This window comes from Heterodontus francisci, chromosome 29 (genome assembly GCF_036365525.1).
Source record: "Heterodontus francisci isolate sHetFra1 chromosome 29, sHetFra1.hap1, whole genome shotgun sequence".
In the NCBI taxonomy this organism is placed as follows: domain Eukaryota; kingdom Metazoa; phylum Chordata; class Chondrichthyes; order Heterodontiformes; family Heterodontidae; genus Heterodontus; species Heterodontus francisci.
The window spans coordinates 13,914,830-13,936,084 of NC_090399.1; the positions used below are offsets into that span (position 1 = coordinate 13,914,830).

The 21,255-nt window shown below is 48.4% G+C and overlaps 1 protein-coding gene across 2 annotated transcripts in view; it reads right to left on the bottom strand.

Moving 5' to 3' along the window:
- Window positions 1–21,255, bottom strand: part of abhd16a (abhydrolase domain containing 16A, phospholipase) — a 61,902-nt gene that overhangs the window by 11,881 nt on the left and 28,766 nt on the right. For both annotated transcript variants that reach the window (XM_068009468.1, XM_068009467.1), the window contains exons 9-16: window positions 20,581–20,682; window positions 18,139–18,202; window positions 16,088–16,137; window positions 12,953–13,076; window positions 12,218–12,322; window positions 9,363–9,426; window positions 8,489–8,545; window positions 1,813–1,875 (exon numbers count right to left, since the gene is read on the bottom strand). In XM_068009468.1, the coding sequence (XP_067865569.1) occupies window positions 1,813–1,875; window positions 8,489–8,545; window positions 9,363–9,426; window positions 12,218–12,322; window positions 12,953–13,076; window positions 16,088–16,137; window positions 18,139–18,202; window positions 20,581–20,682 (629 nt within the window). The remainder of the gene's footprint in view (window positions 1–1,812; window positions 1,876–8,488; window positions 8,546–9,362; window positions 9,427–12,217; window positions 12,323–12,952; window positions 13,077–16,087; window positions 16,138–18,138; window positions 18,203–20,580; window positions 20,683–21,255) is intronic.

Below are 21,255 nucleotides of genomic sequence, written 5' to 3' on the forward strand. Positions count from 1 at the left end.
CTCAGCAGAATAAACCCACCACACGAATAGTGGCAAAGCAGATCTAACATATTTCCCAGCACGTTTAGCACAGCTGCACAGAGAACTCCACAGGACGGAAGACAGTCGCGTACCCGAGGACCTTCTGTATGGTGAGGTAGCCGGGGCCAGACGACCAGTGGGGCGCCCAGAGCTCCACCTCAAGGATGTGACATGAAGGCCCTAAATGTCGACTATCGCACTTGGGAGCCACAATCTGGTGAAAGAGGGGAAACAGCGACACATGCAGTGCACGTCAGTCCACAACCACGATGACCAGTTGCCACAGCAGTTTGGCAACAGGTGCCAACGTCAAAAACAACAACTCACAGCGTCACTTGGCAGCTTCATGTGCGGCACTTGTGGCAGAACCTGCCTTTCAAGGATTGGCCTTCACAGCCATCAGCAAAGGTGCACCAAGAGATGACACCCCACCTAAATGGATAGTTTGCTGTGTGTCCATCATCTTTCATAGATGGAACCATTTAAGGGAAAGCTCAAGGGAGAAAGGAGTAAAAGGATATACTGTAGAGTGCAATGAAGTAAGGTGGGAGTAGCCTTGTGCAGAGCATAAACACTAGCATGGACCAGCTGGGGCTGAATGGCCTGTTTCTGTTCTATACATTAAATATAATTCTATGTTAGAACATACGAAATAGGGAGGCCATTCAGCCCTTCAAGCCCACTCTGCCATTCAATGAGATCATGGCTGATCTTTTACTTTTTCCTGCACGATCCCCACATCCTTTGATGTTTTTATCATGTAGAAATTTATCGATCTCAGTCTTGAACATACTCACTGAGCCTTCACCACTCGGAGTGAAGAGATTCCTCATCTCAGTCCTAAATAGCCTGCCCCTTCTTCTGAGACTGTGTCCCCTGGTTCCAGCCAGGTGCAACATCCTTCCTGCATCTACCCTGTTGAGCTCTAAGAATTTTGTATGTTTGAATGTAACTTTCACCAAGATAAAGTTGGATGGGAGTCAGGGGAGGGACGGGAAAGAGAAAGGATTAAATGAGCTCTCCCAACAGCTTATCAGGTAAAGTTAGTTATGTAATAAACATACAGCTTCATTCAGCTTTTTAAAAATTATTCATTCTTGGAATGTAAACACTGCTGGCCAGGCAAGCATTTATTACCCATCCCCCTCGGGCAGGTGATGGTGAGCCACCTACAACCGAATGGCTTGCTAGGCCATTTCAGAGGGCGGTTAAGAGTCGACCACATTGCTGTGGAACTGGAGTCACATGTAGGCCAGACCAGGTAAGGACAGCAGATTTCCTTCCCTAAAAGGACATTAGTGAACCAGATGGGTTTTTCATGACAATCCAGTAGTTTCATGATCATTATTAATGATTCTAGCATTTTATTCCCGATATATTGATTAATTGAATTTAAATTCCCCCCCAGCTGCTGTGGTGGGATTTGAACTCACATCTCCAGAGCATTAGTCCAGGCCTCTGGAATACTAGTCCAACTACATTACCAATATGCTACCATCCCCACTTAACTCGGACTGAGGGAGGAGGGATCCAGGCCACCAGACTACTATTCAGTGACCCCTGCTGGACAGCACGCATAAGTGCATATTGGGCTCAGGTTGCGATGACTCCCATGGTCAAGAAACCTGACAACGCTCGCAATTTAGCCTCCTGCGTAAAAAGCTACGACTGGTTGGTGAGGCATCAGAGGGAAGCCGAGACACTGGCACAATCGTGCCTTCAGGGTAGAGGCGGGAATGAAAAAGACACAGGTCAATAACAGAGAGAAAATGCCAAATGCTGGTTCATTACCTGAATTGGAGGAGCTTTAGGAGGAGGTCATTTCCACGGTTGGACATGATATCTTCTGGAACCCTGAGAGGAGAGGAGAAAAAGGCAGCTGCTAAAAGGCACTAGATAAATGCAGTCCCGATTACCATTTCTCCCAGGCTATCCCCAAAAAAGGATGAGAGCAGTGATGTCATGGGAACACCGTCACCTCCGGGTCACACAGCACCCAGACTTGGGCTTCCTCAGCGCTGGGTCACAACCCTGGAATTCCCCAATTTAAAAAGCACCTTCACCCATACAGACAGCAGCGGTTCAAGAAGGCAGCCCACCAACAGCACCTCAAGGGGCAACAAAGGATGGGCAATAAATGCCAGCCTTGCCCAATGACACCCACGCCCCCAGAATGGAGAGTAATTCACTAGTCCTGATACTGGGTTCACTTACTGGTTCCCTCACCTGAAGGACATTCGTGAACCAGTGTGATTTTATGACGAGGGTTTATTGAGTGGAATATAACTGTCCCATTGGTCAAGTGTATGAAGGCACTGTCTGAAGTCACCCCGAACTCTATAAACCAATAGCTCTCAAGCCCTCGAGCCTGTGCTGAGTTAGATATCAACCCGGGCAGCAGCTGGAGCACTTCAGTGTCTCAGAGTAGGGAGACGAGGGTGGAAAACCAGCCAGGGCTCCCTGGAAGGATTGCTGTGCGACAGTCACTGCACGTACAGGAGACGGGAGAAAATAACAAGCTCCACCATTGTTGATTGTGCTTTCTGCCATTGGGACCTTAAGTTCTGGAATTCCCTCCCGAACCTCTCGCCTCTCTCTACTCCTCTACCTCTACAACCCTCCCTGTGACCTCTGCAATTCTGACCTCTTGCGCATCCCCGATTTCCTTCATTGTCAGCCGTCCCTCCAGCTGTCTAGGCCCTCAGCTCTGGAATTCCCTCCCTTAACTTCTATGCTCCTCTTTTTAAAGACGCTACTTAAAACCAACCTCTTTGACCAAGCATTTCGTCACCTGTCCTGATATCCGCTGATCATGGCTCAGTGCCAACTCTTGTTGGCTATCTGCTCCTGTGAAGCACCTTGGGGGTGCTTTTCTCTGTTAAAGGTGACGTATAACTGCAGGTTGTTGTTTGGAGTGGGTTGCTGACTGTAAACACGACCTGGTACAGGACAAACTCTGCAAGTTTCACTTCGATGGCCCAGGGAGTCATTCGGACCTGCTCGACTGGGCCGAGGAACTCGCCAGAACTATGCTAACTGCACAGACATTTACTTCTTTCAGCGCTTATTCTGAAATTAGACACCCGCACATTGAGATCCCGTTCTTACTGATCCAAAATTTCCGCTTTCAGACTCACTTGTGCCGCTATGAGGTTTGGGCATTCACTGACAAACCTCCCCATCCCCCACACTCCCTCATGTCACTCAGTCATCTGATGGCGCAGTTATTCACACACACCACCAGGTGGCAGCTGGCTCCTGACAGTCCAGCTCAAAGCAGAACTAGACTAAAGGCCGGCTATCTGACCCGAACCCGAAGGGACCAGACGACATGTGTAGAGAGGGAGGCGAGAGGTTTGGGAGGGAATTCCAGAACTTAAGGTCCCAATGGCAGAAAGCACAGTCAACAATGGTGGAGCGTGTTATATCTGGGTCTGGCATTTGGGCTCGTGTTGGACCGGGTCGGACACGCTCCATCGTAGCTAAGTGGCTCCACTGCTAATGTAATTTTTTGACGAGAAAGGTGTTTTTTTTTAAAGTTATTTTAAGCGTGGGCAATTAAGGAACAAAGTGAAAAACTGAAGGTAAGTTAACTGATGGTTGGGTCGGGTCGGGTCGGACACGGGTAAAAATGGAAGAACTCGGGCCGGGTTGTTGTTTTTTTTGCAGACACGATGATAAGATTGCAAAATATCAACGGCAGATAAACAGGGGGGGAAAAGGAATAGATAAGATATAATGATGGGGTTAAATGAAGGGTGAGAGGAGGCTCACATGCAGCATAAACGCCAGCAAAGACCTGTTGGTCACACGGCCTGTTTCTGTGTTAGAAATATGACAGGTTTTTAACCCAATTCCTTTTCTGAAGTTACTACTAATCTGCTTCCACATAACTCACAGCACAAAAAATGATTTTTGCGGCTCTTTTATTTTGAATCTGCGTTCTCGGGTTACTGCCCCTTGTGCCAGTGGCAGCAGTTTTCCCTTGTTTACTCTATCAAAACCCTTCATAATTTTGAACACCTCTGTTAAATCTCCCACTGACCTTCTCTGCTCCGAGGAGAACCCCAATATTTCCACATAACTGAACTCCCTCAGCCCTGCTATGCAAGGTGTCCAGTTCATCATCAGAAATCCATTGTGCAGGGAGACACACAGCAGCAGGTTGGGGTGTGCGTCTGTGCTCCCTTTCCCTCCCGCCTCCTTCCCCTCCCTGAAAAGATTACTGATTTGAGCCGTGTGGCTCTGCAGATTACTGCGTTTGGGTCTGGGCACTGCACCTCACGACAGGATATGCTGGACAGGGTGCAGTGCAGTTTCATCAGGACAACAGCGGGTTAAAAGGGTTAAATTACGAAGGACTGGTTGCGTAGACTAGACTTGCATTCCTATGAGATTATTTGAGAGCTTTTAACCTGATGCCCACCCTCAAAATGGAAGAGTGGAGTGTGCGTTCTGCGTTTTAAAGACACAGGTTGATGAGACCCAATTCTGCCAAAAATTGAACTGTTTTCATCTAGTTTTAGTTCAGCAGATGAGAAGGACACGGATATAAGGGAGCTGGCAAAACAAAAACAAAAAAAATCAGCAGTACGACGAGGGGGGGAAAAAAACCTCCGCGGCAAGTCGCGATCTGGAATGTACTGCCTGAAAGGGCAGTGGAAGTAGATTCAATACTAACTTTCAAAAGGAAACTGGATAAATACTTGAAGGGAAGAGATCTGCAGTACTATGGGGAAAGAGCAGGGCCGAGTCAGACTTTTGACTCATTGAAGGAGCCAGTACAGGATAAATGGGCTGAATGGCACCCATTTGTACAAGGGGTGAACTAATTGAGTGTTTAAGATGAGTGGTCAGGGTAGAAAAAGAGAAACTATTTCCTCTGGCAGGGTTAAGAGTCCAGAACAAGGGGGCATAACCTTAAAATTAGAGCTGGGCACAAAGGGAAGAGGGAATCTGGAACTCCTTCCCCCAAAAAGGTGTAAATGCTGGGGGAGGAGGGGGGGGGGTGGGGGGGAGTACAATTGTAAAATGTCAAAACGGAGATCGAGAGATTTCTTTTTTTAAGTAAGAATGTTAAGGAATATGGGTCAAAGGTGGGTAATGATGGAGTTAAGGTACAGATCAAGCACAAGCTAACTGGAACGGAGAGTGCTGGAAATACTCAGCAGGTCTGGCAGCATCCCGCGGAGAGAGGAGCAGAGTTAATGTTTCAGGTCTGTGACCTTTCATCAGTTTCTCCCGCCACGGATGCTGCCAGACCCGAGCAGTTTCCAACATTTTTTGTTCTTATTTCAGATTTCCAGCATTCTGCAGTTGCTTTTTATTACGACTTAATTGAATGTCAGAAGAGGCTGGAGAGCAGGAATGGCCTACTCCTGAGCCCGAGGAGGGAAATACCTCCTGTTCAGCGAGGGTCATTCCTCACTGACTCTGAGAACGTTCTGACAGCTGGATTCAGAACAGCATCAACATAAGCCTGGCAGCAGGCTTCATTCCATGAGCTACAAGTTTGCTCACAAGTCTGCTGTGTGGCACTGTATCAAACGCCGTTTGAAAGTCCGTGTACACCACACAACAGCATTGCCCTCATCAACCCTCTCTGTTACCTCCTCAAAAAACTCCAGCAAGTTAGTTAAACGTGACTTTCCCTTAGGAAATCCATGCTGGCTTTCCTTAATTAACTCGCATTTGTCAATGTGACTTGATTTTGTCCCAAATAATTTTTTCTAGAACTTTACCCACCACCAAAGTTAAACTGACTGGTCTGTAGTTGCTGGGCTTATCTTTACACCCTTTTTTGAACAAGGGTGTAACGTTTGCAATTCTCCAGTCCTCTGGCACCACCCGAGTCTAAGGAAGACTGAATAATTATGGCCAGTGCCTCTGCAATTTCCACCCTCACTTCCCTCAGCATTTTTGGATGCATCTCATTTGGCCCTCGTACTTTATCCACTTTAAGTACAGGCAGCTTATCTTATACATCCTTTTTTTAAAATCAATTTTAAGCCCTCTAGTGTCTGAATTACCTCTTCTTTCAACATTGCGTGGGTTGCATCTTTGTCCTTGGTAATGACAGATGCAAAGTATTCGTTTAATACCTCAGCTATGCCCTCTGCCTCCATCTATAAATCCACTTTCTGGTCCCTAATCGGCCCCACTCCTCCTTTTACCACCCTTTTACTATTTATATACCTGTAGAAAACTTTGGGATTTCCTTTAATGCAAGCTGCCGGTCTCTTTTCATGCTCTCTTTGCTTCTCATTTGCTTTTTTACTTCGCCTCTGGACCTTCTTTATACAGGCTGGTTCTCAATAGTATTTTCTACCTGGCATCTGTCATTAGCACACTTTTTCTTCTTTATCTTAATCTCTACATCTTTTGTCATCCAGGGCGCTCTGGATTTATTTGCCCTACTTTTATCCTTCAAGGAAACATACCTTGACTGTGCCTGAACCATCTCTTCTTTGAAGGTAGCCCATTGTTCATCTACTGGTTTCCCTGCCAGCTTTCGACTCCAATTTATTCATCCCAGCTCCATTTATACCCCATTGACGTTGGCCTTCCCCCAGTTAATTATTCTTACCCTGGATTGCTCTTTGTCCTTTTCCATAGTCAGTCTAAACTTTATGATACAATGATCACTGTCCTCTAAATGCTCTCCTACTGATACTTGATCTACTTGGCCCACCTCATTCCCAAGAACCAGGTCTAGCAGTGCCTCCTTTCTCATTGAACTAGCAACATACTGTTGTAGAAAATTTTCCTGAACACACCCGAGGAACTCTTGCCCCTCACTGCCCTTTACACTACTATTATCCCAGTCTACGTTTGGATAATTAAAGCCCCCCCATTATAACTACCCTATAATTTTTGCACCTTTCTGTAATTTTCTTGCAAATTTGTTCCTCCATGCCCTTCCCACTAGCTGGTGACCTATAGACAACACCGAGCAATGTAACTGCACCTTTTTTGTTTCTTAGCTCTAACCAAATTGATTCTGTCCTCGACCCCTCTGAGACATCCCTTTTTCTCCAGCACTGAAATGTTCTCCTTAATCAATACTGCCATCCCTCCCCCTATTTTCCCTTTCCTATCTATCCTGAACACCTTGTATCCAGGAATATTTAACACCCTGTCCTGCCCTTCTTTGAACCACATCTGTTATAGCCACAACATATTTCCATAGGGCAATCTGCGCCTATACCTCACCAGTCTTATTAACCACACTCCATGCATTCACGTACATGCACATTAAGCCCAATTTAGACTTTATTACTTTCTCCCTTACTCTGACCCCACCTAATAACTTACTATCCCCTACTCTACTACAACCTATCTCCCCCAGTATTCTGTACTCCTTGGCATTCCCCTTTGATACTTGCTCCTGGTTCCCACACCCCTGGCAAGTTGCCAGTTTTGCTTCCCAACCCCCTGACAATTTAGTTTAAACCCTCCCCAACAGCATTAGCAAATCTCCCTGACCATAGTGAGGGTTTTAATAGCCCGGTCAGATTGGCAGTGAATGCGAGAAGGAGCCAGAGGATTTGGGGCCTTACCCCAACACAGTTAGGAAACAGCCTGTGGTGAGTGCTGCTTGCAGCCACAGTTCCTCCATTTCCACATTACCGCTCAGTTCCCCACCCCACCTCCCTTGGACACTATCCATTACGCTCCTGCTCTCTGGAACTCTTCTGAAACCACTTCACTTCAATACCTCTCCCTTTCCTGGGCTCAAAAACCTCCGACAAACTCTCTTTTATGTGCCTTCTATCTTTACACCCTTCCTTGGGCGGGTGGGTGGAAGTAGGGAAGGGGGTCTACCTCCCTTGGTGTTTCTCGGATGAGATGTTAAACCTCTCGGGTGGGCATAAAGAAAAATCCCATGGCCACTATTTTGATGATGATCAGGGGAGTTCTCCCCGGCGTCCTGGGCCAATGTCTATCCCTCAACCAACATCACCAGAACAGACTGTCTACTCATGATCACATTGCTGCTTGTGGGAGCTTGCTGTGCACAAATTGACTGCCGCGTTTCCTACATTACAACAGCCACTGCACTTCAAAGAAATAAAGTACTTCACTGGCTGCAGAGTGCTTTGGGACACCCCCCAGGTTGTGAAAGACGCTACAGAAATGCAAATCTTTCTTATAAAGCACCGATAGGACATCCTCCTATTTGTGAGGAGTTCTGTTAGGAAACGTGGATTGTCAGCGGAAAGGCGGGCAACAGTTTACAAAGGGTCCACCAGCAGGCCCCTAGGCATCTGGGTGCAGCTCAGCAGGGCCTGAGGGAGTGGGTGGTCCCACTACCACCAGCGAGGATCTGTTCGGTGCTACTGAAGGGCAAGGGACACGCCCAGCTCATCGCCTGGGGACAGCAGGCTGGTGAAGGTGGGGAGGATTAAAAGGGCCCCCTCAGACAGTAGGTGCTTTGCAGCCAATCCCGAGAGCCCGTTCTACCTACGTGGTGGTGATGATCTCGTCCTTTGTTCGCCTGATCAGTAACACCGGTCCCTGGTACCTTAAAAAAAAAACACGCGAGAAGCTTCAGGTGACTGCAGAGTTCAGTAACCTCACTTTAAACGATTCACGATTTACACACAGAATCCAACGGCAGAGATTTTATTAATACCACCTGACCTGGCAGCGTCTCGATTTAAAAATTCTCACCCATGTTCTTAGATCCCTCCATGGCCTTGCCCCTCCCTATCACTGTAACTCTCGCTCTGCGACCTTCCGAGATCTCAGCGCTCCTCCAGCTCTGCTCTCAGGTGCCTCCCCAATATTTATCGCTCCACCATTGCAGGCTGCGCTGCCTGGTCCCCAAGCTCTGGACTTCCCTCCCCACCTCTCTCTCTCCTCCTTTAAGGCGCCCCTTAAAAACACACAAAATTTGACACTGAGCCACACAAGGAGATACCGAAACTGGTGACAAAATCTCGATCAAACAGCTAGGTTTTAAAAGGAGTCTCTTAAAAAGGAGAGAGAAGCTGAAAGGTTTCGCGAGGGAACTACTGAGCTCAGAGCCTAGGTGGCTCAACTGACGGCTGCCAATGACAGTGCAGTACATCAGAAACAATAACAAAAGGCTCATGCCACCAGCAACAACAGCAGCAGGCAGGAGAGAAGACGCTCCTCCGACTTCACACCGGACTATCACTCATCTCCAAGCGGTAGCAAAGAGGAGCAGAGAGGCCGGCTAAAGCTCTGGATAAGACTGCGCAAAGCACAGTCAGCTGGCCGCAGGGTTCCGTTGGGGGGAGGTGTCGGTGGTGAGGAAGAGACGCAGCCGGGGCAAGTGCTGGTGGGATCGGGATCTTTAACCAGAACTGACTCACTTGCACAGCTGGTCTGCATTGTTGAGGTTCAAGTAATCCCGAACCGTCCTAGTGACAAGACCTCCTGTTGACAACATAAGGGGGGGGGGGAAAGAGAGAGAGAGAGAGAGAGAAAGTTAGAAACCAAAGTCGCTCGATCACAACAGGCAGCAGGAGGAGTTTCACTCGATAACATACCAGCATAAAGCAGGTGGACATTATAATCTACATCATCCCCTTTTGGGCTAAGCCCACAAGTTACAACATGAATACATTAAAGAAAATGTCCTTAAATAATATTCATTCTCATCACTTGAAGATTTTCCATATCCATATGCAGCAAGACCTGGACAACATCCAGGCTTGGGCTGATAAGTGGCAAGTAACATTGGTGCCAGGCAATGACCATCTCCAACAAGGAAGAATCTAACCATCTTCCCTTGACGTTCAATGGCATCACCATCCCTGAATCCCCCACTATCAACAACCTGGGAGGTTACCATTGACCAGAAACTGAACTGGAGTAGCCATATAAATACTGTGGCTATAACAGCAGGTCAGAGGCTGGGAAATCTGGGGAGAGTAACTCATCTCCTGTCTCTCCAATGCCTGCCCACCAATTACAAGGCACAAGTCAGGAGTGTGATGGAATATTCTCCACTTGCCTGGATGGGTCCAACAAGCTCGACACCATCTAGGACAAAGCAGTCCGCTTGATTGGCACCCCCTCCACCACCAGCGCACAGCGGCAGCAGTGTGTACCATCTACAAGATGCACTGCAGCAACGCACTAAGGCTCCTTCGATAGCACCTTCCAAACCCGCGACCTCTACCACCTAAAAGGAGGACAAGGGCAGCAAATGCATGGGACCACCACCACCTGCAAGTTCCCCTCCAAGCCACACACCATCCTGACTTGGAACTATATCACCGTTCCTTCCCTATCACTGGATCAAAATCCTGGAACTCCCTTCCTAATAGCACTGTGGGCGTACCTACACCTCAAGGACTGCAGCGGGTCAAGAAGGCAGCTCACCGTCACCTTCTCAAGGGCAATAAATGCTGGCCTAGCCAGCAACGCCCACATCCCACGCATGAATAGAAAAAATGTGGACTGTAGCTTAAGTTGTGCTGTGCAGTGATATTGAGTCACATGAGGATCTGGCTGTGAATAATTCGAGGTTTAGTTCCACTCAAAAAAGTAACAGGTAAATATGGGCACATAAATATTACATAACCTATCCTGCCTTACATACAACTGGAGCTGATTCATGTGACTCTCCTCACTGCCATAGCATTCAGACACCAGGAATCTCCTTGAGTGAGAGTTTTAGCTAAAACAGGCAAAGGTCAGCCTCTCAATGGTTACCAGCACACCCAAATATCAATGATTGGCTTTCATTCCCAAGGGCTGCACTACTGGCCCTCCGCCTGCCTTTGACAAAGGGCCAGCAATTGAAAATACAGTGTGCGTGCTGATAATATAGATACACGGTAGGTGTACTCCCCAAGGCACTGTCATGACCAGAAAAACATTTGATAAGGTGCTACATCAAAGGTTACTACACAAGATAGGAGCACATGGTGTAGGGGGTAACATATGAGCATAGATAAAACGACTGGTTCATTAACAGGAAGCCAAGAGTAGGGATAAACGGGTCTTTTTCAGGTTGGCAGGCTGTAACTAGTGGAGTGTCACAGGGATCAGTGCTGGGGCCTCAACTACTTACAATTTATGTCAATGACTTGGGTGAAGGGACCAAATGTACGGTAGCTAAATTTGCTGATGACACAAGATCAGAAGGAAAGTCAGTAGTCAAGAGGAGGTAAGAAGTCTGCAAAGGGATATAGATAGGTTAAGTGAGCGGACAAAAATTTGGCAGATGGACTATAATGTGGGAAAGTGTGAACTGGTCCACTTTGGCAAGAATGGAAAAGCAATATATTATTTAAATAGAGATAGATTGCAGAACTCTGCAGTACAGAGGGATCTGGGTGTCCTGGTACATGAATCACAAAGTTATTATGCAGGTACAGCAAGTGATTAGGAAGGCAAATGGAATGTTGTTGTTTATTGCAAGGGGGAATCGAGTATAAAAGTAGAGACGTGTTAGTACAACTGTACAGGGCCTTAGTTAGACTGCATCTGGAGTACTGCGTACAGTTTTGGTCTCCTTACTTAAAAAAGGATATAACTGCATTAGAAGCAGTTCAGAGAATGTTCACTCGACTAATTCTGGGGATGAAGGGCCTATCTTATGAAAAAAAAAAGGTTGAACAGGTTGGGCCTTTACCCAATGAAGTTTAGAACAATGAGAGGCAATCTTATTGAAACATACAAGATCCTGAGGGGACTTGATAGAGTGGATACTGGGAGGATGGTTCCTCTTGTGGGGGAGACTAGAACTAGTGGACACAGTTTAAGAATAAGAGGTCTCCCTTTTAAGATGGAGACGAGGAGAATTTTTTTTTTCTCAGTCATTAATCTGCGGAATTCTCTTCCCCAGAAAGCAGAGGAGGCTGGGTCATTGAACTTTTTCAAAGCTGAGTTGGATAGATTTTTGATAGACAAGGGAGTCAAAGGTTATTGGGGGGGGGCGGGCAGGCAGGAAAGTAGAGTTGAAACCATAATCAAATCAGTCGTGATCTTATCGAATGACAGAGCAGGCCCAAAGGGTCGAATGGCCTACTCCTGCTCCGAGGCCCTATGTTCCTATCTGCCTTCCTGTAACTGTCCTGTTACTCATCTTCTAATACCTTTCTGTTCACCTCTAGTTTTCCCTTTGTTTTCAGATTTTCCCGTCACCTTTCCCCTCCCTTCTCACAATTTCTCTCCAACTCGGGGGAGTTGGGACGAAAGGTTAAAGGTCACTTACTGCAGCTCTCCGGCATGACCTTCAGGGCAAGGGGTACAAGGTCATCGAAGGAAGCATCCAAGACCAGGGCACTGATCTCTGGATAGGTCATTGTTGCCCAGGTAGCTGAAAAAGACAATTGTTAAATTTAAACACCAGAAGGATTGAACCAACAAACGGTTTAGTTTACTCTGCTCAACCCCTGACTGTGTGTGGTACTGTTCCATGGCTAGGGAGTTGAAACAAAGAGGGGCAGATTTTTCTGTCCCTGCACCTGGGCTACTGAAGTGCCAGAGCACAGCAAACACAGGAAAATCCAGCAAGCACGAGGGCACGTCTGTAACGGAGCCTGTTCTTTACATAAAAACAAACAGGGAAATCAAGCAAGCTCCATTAAAAGAAAAGCAATAAAGGAAAAGCTGGGAAGAGAGTGCATTTATATAGCGTTTTTCACAACTTCAGGACGTCCCACAGCACTATACATCCAATGAGATACTTCTGAAATGTAGTCACTGCTGTCATTTAGGAAACGTGGCAGCTATTTGCACAGCAAGCTCCCACCAACAATATGATAATGACTGGATGACCTCTTTTTATTAAACAAAGTAGCGGTTTCCTGAGGGACAAACACTGGCCAGGACACTGAAGAGAAGTGCTCTTAAATTGAAACAGTGCCACACGCGCACTCTGACAGGGGTCCCTGGACGTCGGTCAGGAACGGGAAGGAGGGGGAAAGGTCAGGGGAGCAGGCAATACCTGTGAAACCACCGATGGACCAGGCATAGACGATGATGTCCTCGATTTGGAAGTTAAGGCTGTGGATGGCGTACTGTACCACCACATCCATGGCGTTGGCCTCATTCTGAGGGAAAGGAACACCCTACAGAGTCAAAGACACACAGGCGTCAATACCAGCCACGACCCTCACATGACCACCACTGGAATAAAACCTCACACATGCCTCCTCACCTGCAAATTCAACAACAACCTTGCACTTGTGTAGCACCTTTAACATAGTAAGACGTCCCAAGGTGCTTCACAGGAGCAAATATCAAACAGAAATCTGACACCGAGCCACATGAGGAGGTAGGAGGACAGGTGACCAAAAGCTTGGCCAAAGAGGTAGGTCGCGAGCAGTAGGTTAAAGGAGGAGAGCGAGTCGGGGAAGAGGTTTAGGGAAGGAATTCTAGAGCTTACGGTCTATGCAGCTGAAGCCACGGCCACCTATGGTGGAGCGAAGGAAATCGGGGATGCACAATTGGCCAGGACCGGAGGAGCGCAGGGATCAGAGAGAGAGTGTTTTCGGGCAGGAGAAGGTTACAGAGATAGGGAGGGGGCGAGACCAGGAAGGCATTTGAAAAAAATTCGAGAATTTTAAAAGCACGGACGACCTGGAGGCAATGCAGTTCAGCGAGCGAAGGGAGTGATGGGCGAATTGGAGTTGGTGAGAGGATACAGGCAGAGTTTTGTATGAGTTTACGTTTAGTGAGTCGAAGATGGGAAGCCAGCCAAGAGAGTACTGGAAGTCTAGGGATAACAAGTTAATAGGAACATGGGAACAGGAGTAAGCCATTCAGCCCCTCAAGCCTGCTCTACCATTCAATGAGATCAGGAGTCATCTGTATCTTAACTCCATCCATGGCCCGGTATTCTGTTATGCCCTCGTCCAGCTATAAATCGATAGATTACTGACTTCAAGTTATCAACCGAGCTAGAATTTATTTCTCTTTGTGGGAATCAGCTGCACAATGCTACCACACTTTGCGTCACCGACCTGTGTGCGCACACGTGCCTGGTTAAAGGGACAAATTCGCCATCTTACTGAATTAACACTTCGCTGAAGTTAAATTTCGCTGACTATCTAAGCAACAGCATCATGCTCCAGGCCTCTGCGTGTGGACATGAAGAAAAACCTGATCACGCAGCGAGTGGTTGGGATCTGGAATGCACTTGCTGACAGTGTGGTTGAGACAGGTTCAATCAAGAGGGAAATGGATTATCTGAAAAGAAAGACTGTGCAGGGCCAAGGCGAGAAAGCAGGGGAGTGACACGACGTAAATTGCTCCCTCGGAGAAAAAGTGCAGATAGGACAGGCCAAATAGCCTCCTTGTGTGCTGTAACAATGCTGCGTATATTTTCCTTACAGACTAGTTCTTGGGGGCCATGCTGGACACCTTCCTTTCCCCTCTCGGACTGAGTGGTACAGTGGGTCAGACACTGTCCTTTCCCCCTCTGGGACTGAATGGGGCAGTGGGTCAGACACTGTCCTTTCCCCCTCTGGGACTGAGTGGTGCAGTGGGTCAGACACTGTCCTTTCCCCCTCTGGGACTGAATGGGGCAGTGGGTCAGACACTGTCCTTTCCCCTCTGGGACTGAATGGGGCAGTGGGTCAGACACTGTCCTTTCCCCCTCTGGGACTGAGTGGTGCAGTGGGTCAGACACTGTCCTTTCCCCCTCTGGAACTGAATGGGGCAGTAGGTCAGACACTGTCCTTTCCCCCTCTGGGACTGAGCGCGGCAGTGGGTCAGACACTGTCCTTACCCTCTCTGGGACTGGGTGGGGCAGTGGGTCAGACACTGTCCTTTCCCCCTCTGGGACTGAATGAGGCAGTAGGTCAGACACTGTCCTTTCCCCCTCTGGGACTGGGTGGGGCAGTGGGTCAGACACTGTCCTTTCCCTCTCTGGGACTGAGTGGGGCAGTAGGTCAAACACTGTCCTTTCCCCCTCTGGGACTGAGTGGTGCAGTAGGTCAGACACTGTCCTTTCCCTCTCTGGGACTGGGTGGGCAGTAGGTCAGACACTGTCCTTTCCCCCTCTGGGACTGAGTGGTGCAGTGGGTCAGACACTGTCCTTTCCCCCTCTGGGACTGAACGCGGCAGTGGGTCAGACACTGTCCTTTCCCCCTCTGGGACTGAGTGGTGCAGTGGGTCAGACACTGTCCTTTCCCCCTCTGGGACTGAATGGGGCAGTGGGTCAGACACTGTCCTTTCCCCTCTGGGACTGAATGGGGCAGTGGGTCAGACACTGTCCTTTCCCCCTCTGGGACTGAGTGGTGCAGTGGGTCAGACACTGTCCTTTCCCCCTCTGGAACTGAATGGGGCAGTAGGTCAGACACTGTCCTTTCCCCCTCTGGGACTGACGCGGCAGTGGGTCAGACACTGTCCTTTCCCTCTCTGGGACTGGGTGGGGCAGTGGGTCAGACACTGTCCTTTCCCCCTCTGGGACTGAGCGCGGCAGTGGGTCAGACACTGTCCTTTCCCTCTCTGGGACTGGGTGGGGCAGTAGGTCAAACACTGTCCTTTCCCCCTCTGGGACTGAGTGGTGCAGTAGGTCAGACACTGTCCTTTCCCTCTCTGGGACTGGGTGGGCAGTAGGTCAGACACTGTCCTTTCCCCCTCTGGGACTGAACGCGGCAGTGGGTCAGACACTGTCCTTTCCCCCTATGGGAATGAGTGGGGCAGTGGGTCAGACACTGTCCTCTCCTCCTCTGGGACTGGGTAGTATAAAGCCAGCTGAAACATTGAAGTTAAAATCTCCTCCTCTTGCACAGTGGCTTGTTTAGCACATGCCCCTCACACAGGGGGGCAGGGGGAAAGCCCAATGTTTTAACTCCGCAGAGGCAAACTCTTCACACAAGGGTAGCTGGCGATTCAGGTCACGGGTCCAGATCATTGGACCCCTCGAGACTGTTCCGCCATTGTTAGGTCCTGGTTGGTCTATATCTGAATGCAATCTCCCAGTCTTTGTTCCTAAACGCTCAACGCCCTGTGTCAAATAGTGTCACATGGACCATGGACGCTGGAAGTAAGTGTTCTTAAAAATCACTGCCAATGTTCTGCAGGATTCATGACTTGTCAGCACCACTCTCAAGCCGTCCATTTACCTACTCACCGTGCTTCCTGCAAAACCAGGGTGGTTCCATCCCAGGACTGAATACCCAGCTGCAAAGAACAAAAAAAAAGGAGACATTGTTAACTCGGGGAAAAAAAATCATCGAATCATACAGCACAGGAGGAGGAGGCCATTTGGCCTGTTGTGCCTGTACTGGCTCTCTGAAAGAGCTATGCAATCAGTCCCACTCCCTGCCCTTTCCCTACAGGCCTGCAAACTTCCTCCTTTGCAATTATATAGCCAATTCCCTTTTGAAAGTTACTACTCAATCTGCTTCCAGTGCATTCATGATCACCACCTTGTGCCAATCACCTTAAATCAGTGTCTCTTGTGGTCACCAATTCTCCTGCCAGTGGGAACAGTGACTCCTCATTTATCCTAGCAAAATCCTTCATCACTTTGAATGCGTCGATTAAATCTCCCCTTAACCTTCTCTGCTCTAAGGAGGAGAGCAACCCCAGCCCCTCCAGTCTCTCCACTTCACTGAAGTCCCTCATCCCTGGTACCATTCTAGCAAATTCCCTCACCCACTCCAACGATCAGAAAGCCTCTCACTCCTTCTCCAGAACAATCAATCTGGCCAGGAGGGCACCCCCCCCACCCCGAGTGTAGCTGCAAAGCAGGCACAAGACTGGGCTCGGGAGCGATTCCCTGGCGGCCAAGCACCCTGCCGGCGCACTCAACACCGAGACTGCTTGGCACTGTGCTCATTCTGAGCGGACCCAGATATTTGGAATGGTTCGTGCTTTCAGGAGAGATGGGCAATTGGGAAAATGAACATTCAAGATATTCAATTCCCTTTCTGCTTCAAGTTAACAACCACTATCTGCATTTATGTAGTGCCATTAGCTTCGTAAAACACTCCCAGGCGCTTGACAGGAGCGTCAAACAAAATTTGACAGCGAGCCACATAGGAGATATTTAGGCTGGTGACCAAAAGACTGGTCAAAATGGCAGGTTTTAAGCAGCATCTTAAATGAGGAAGAGGTAGAGAGTCTTGGGGAAGAGAATTCGGGAGCTTTGGCAGCTGAAGACACGCCCACCAATGGCAGTGCGATTAAAATTGGGGAACGCTCAAAAGGCCACAATTAGATGAGCAGCTGGATGTAGTGCGTGAGGAGATTACGGAGATAGGGAGGGGTGAGGCCACGGAGGGATTTGAAAACAAGACTGAGAATGTTAAAAGTCTAGGCGTTGTTTAACTGGGGCAAGCACAGGGGTGATGGAGGTACGTGATTTGGTGCAAGTTAGGATAGAGGCAGCAGAGTTTTGAATGACCTCATGTTCATGCAGGATAGAATATGGGATGCTTGGTTGGTGGGTGGGGAAGGAGTTCTATCTGCAGCCCACCACCCACCATGTTATATCCCAAGGGGAAAGTTCTGCGTCACTGCAACAGAAATGGGTCCATCCTCACACTGTGACATTCAGGTTTCAGCTTTGGCTCAGCAGGTAGCACTCTCGTCCGAGTCAGAAGTTTGCAGGTTCAAGCCCCAGTCCAGATACTTAGAATCATATTACAGAACGATATGGGACAGAAGCAGACCATTTGGCCCACTGAGTCTATGCCAGCTCTTTGGAAGAGCTGTCCAATTAGTCCCATGGCCCCCTGCTCTTTCTCCCCACAGCCCTGAAAATTTATCGCCTTCAAGTATTCCTGCAGTTCCCTTTTGAGAGTAACCACTGCATTAGTTTCCATCGCCCTTCCAGGCAGTGAATTCCAGATCTTCACAATACTCAGATTAACCTCTACTGACAGTTCAGAGATTTGAAACATTAAGACAAGGCCCCATCTTCCCCCACAGGTGGGCAGAAAGATCCCACAGCACGATGCGGCAGAGAGTAGGTGCAGCACCGTTCGCCCTGAAGCTTTCTCAGCTCCACCCCAACAGTGCACCCAACCTCAACTTAATGCGCCAGCAAGACACTTTCCAAATTGCCATTTGGCCCCTTTCGTGCGAGGGGGGGTAATTTAAAGGTACAGTGGCTTTGCAGCCCTAGGAGTCTGCCCAAACTTGTTTCACGCAAGATGCTTCAAGGACGTGCAGTACCTTCCAGCGGGGTGGTGACACACCCAACTTCATAGAAGCCGGCATTCCCCTCACAACAGATCACCTGTCAATAAAAAAAAACACATTAGTTACTGTGGAGCAGGCTGAGAGATGCTCCCTGAAGTCCAAGGTCTATCTCCCCATTTAGAAACTCTCAGCACTGGAGGCCATTCGGCCCATCATAATGGCTCTTTGAAAGAGCAATCCAATTAGTCCCCTGCTCTTCCCTTCTCCCCCTGCAAATTTCACACCTTCAAGTATTTATCCCTTTTGAAAGTCACTATTGACTTCTTCCGCCACTCTTTCAGGCAGTGCATTCCAAATCACAATTCAATGCATAGACAAAAATAAAAAGATTTTTCCTCATCTCCTCTCTCCGGTTCTTTTACCAACTGTTTTAAACCCGTGTCCTCCGGTTACCTACACCCTGCCTCGGGAAATAGATTCTCCTTAGTTCCTCTGTCAAAATCATCAGTTTTGAACGCCATTAACAAACCTCCCCAAAACCATCACCACTCCCAGGAGAATAACCCCAGCTTCGCCAGTCTCTCATGCCCGCTACCGTTCTAGGAAATCTCATCTGCACCCTCTCCAAGGTTTCAATGTCAATTATAAACTTTATCAACTTTGCTTCTAATTTCCACCCTTCTCTCACCTTTACATGGTCCATCTCCGACACTTCCCTTCCCTTCCTTGACTTCTTTATCTCCATCTCTGGGGATAGGTTGTCTACTAATATCCATTATAAGCCCACCGACTCCCACAGCTACCTGGACTACACTTCTTCACACCCTACCTGCTGTAAGGACTCCGTCCCATTCTCCCTGTTTCTCCGTCTTCAACGCATCTGCTCTGATTATGCTACCTTCCATGACGGTGCTTCTGATATGACCTCCTTTTTCCTCAACCGAGGATTTCCCCCTACTGTGGTTGACAGGACCCTCAACTGTGTCCGGCCCATTCCCCGCACCTCTACCCTCACCCCTTCCTCTCCCTCCCATAACCGTGACAGGGTTCCCCTTGTCCTCACTTTTCACCCCACCATATCCAAAGGATCATCCTCCGCCATTTCCGCCACCTCCAGCGTGATGCCACTACCAGTCGCATCTTCCCCTCCCTTCCCGTCAGCATTCCGAAGGGATCGTTCCCTCCGCGACACCCTGGTCCACTCCTCTATTACCCCCACCACCTCGTCCCCGTCCCATAGCACCTTCCCCTGCAATCGCAAGAGGTGTAATACCTGCCTATTTACCTCCTCTCTCCTCACTATCCCAGGCCCCAAACACTCCTTTCAGGTGAAGCAGCGATTTACTTGTACTTCTTTCAATGTAGTATACTGTATTCGCTGCTCACAATGTGGTCTCCTCTACATTGGGGAGACCAAATGCAGACTGGGTGACCGCTTTGTGGAACACCCCCGCTCAGTCCGCAAGCAGGACACTGAGGCTGCCGGTTGCTTGCCATTTCAACACTCCCCCCTGTTCTCGTGGTCACATCTCTGTCCTGGGATTGCTGCAGTGTTCCAGTGAACATCAACGCAAGCTCGAGGAACAGCATCTCATCTACCGATTAGGCACACTGCAGCCTGCCGGACTGAACATCGAGTTCAATAATTTCAGAGCATGGTAGCCCCCCATTTTACTTTCATTTTTAGTTATTTTTTCTTTTTTTCTTTTCCATTTTTTACAATTTTTTTTTTGCATTTATTTCATTTCATCTTAGTTTGTTCAGTTTGCTTACCCACTGTTTTTTTTTCATGTTTGCACTTGCTGCTGTTCATCTTCAGTCCGTTAACACCTTACCTGTACTAATGCTTTGTCTTTCAACACACCATTAACATATTGCTTGCCTTTGCTCAATGACCTTTTGGTCAGCTATGTGGCCTTGTCCAATCTACACCTTCTCCTTTGTTATCTCTTGCCCCACCCCCACCTCACTTGCTTATAACCTGTGACATTTCTAACATTTGTCAGTTCCGAAGAAAGGTCACTGACCCGAAACGTTAACTCTGCTTCTCTTTCCACAGATGCGGACAGACCTGCTGAGTGGTTCCAGCATTTCTTGTTTTTATTACAGCCTTCTCAACTTGTTCTACCACCTTCAAAAGATTTGTGTACATACACCCCTTCTTCTTCCCCCTCCACCCCCAACCCAAGTCTCTCTGCACTCCCTTTAAAATTGTACCATTTAGCTCCCACTCCAGGGACTGTCTCTGCTCCCTCTACTGGTTGTCTATAAAATTCCATGGGCAGAAAGCTGGCCAGTTGGCTCGCAATGCAAGACACGACCACCGTGGATAGGGAGAAGGAAGCAAGCTTGCCTCTTCCTTTTACATATGGGATTTGAGCGTGACCCACTAAACAAGAGGGTCCCAGAGCTCCGCATCATGTGAAATGGGCCTTGGCGCACCTGGGTCATGACCCAAGCCCCGCGGTACCTTACCAGCTTCTTCCCATGCTCGGTCTTCTCTTGCCTCCGGTCCACAAACACTGTGTCGATCTGGTTCCCATCGCAGGCGATCAGCTTGGCTCGCTTCCCCCCGTGCTGGGTAAGAGAATGAGAAAACGGGGTACCACCTTTATCATTGACTAATACAGCGCAGAAGGAGGCCAATCAGCCCATCCAGCCTGTGCTGGCTCTTTGTTCAAGCAATCCAGTCAAGCCCAATCCCCTACAAAATTTACCCCTGCCAAGTATTTATCCAATTCCCTTTTGAAAGTTTACTATCCAATCTGCTTCCACTGCCCCATCATGCAGTGCATTCCAGATTATATCAACTGTTTAAAAAAAAACCCCCATCTCTTCTTTTGCCACTTATCTTTAATTGGTGTCCTCAGGCTACCGACCCTTCTGCCACCGGAAGCCCTTCACGACTATGAACACCTCTGGTAAACCTCCCCTTCCCTACTCTAAAGGAGAGTAGCCCCGGCTTCTCCAGACCTCCCACTAACTCGAGTCCCTCATCGCTGGTACCATTCCAGTAAATCTCCTCTCCAGCCTCGCCAAAGCTTTGACGTTTATGATACATCAGAAACAAAGCATTGATGCTTTGTGCTTTGAAACATAGTGGCATTTGTTTCCAAGGTCTGGGCGTTCCATTGAGCCTCTTTCTTCAGC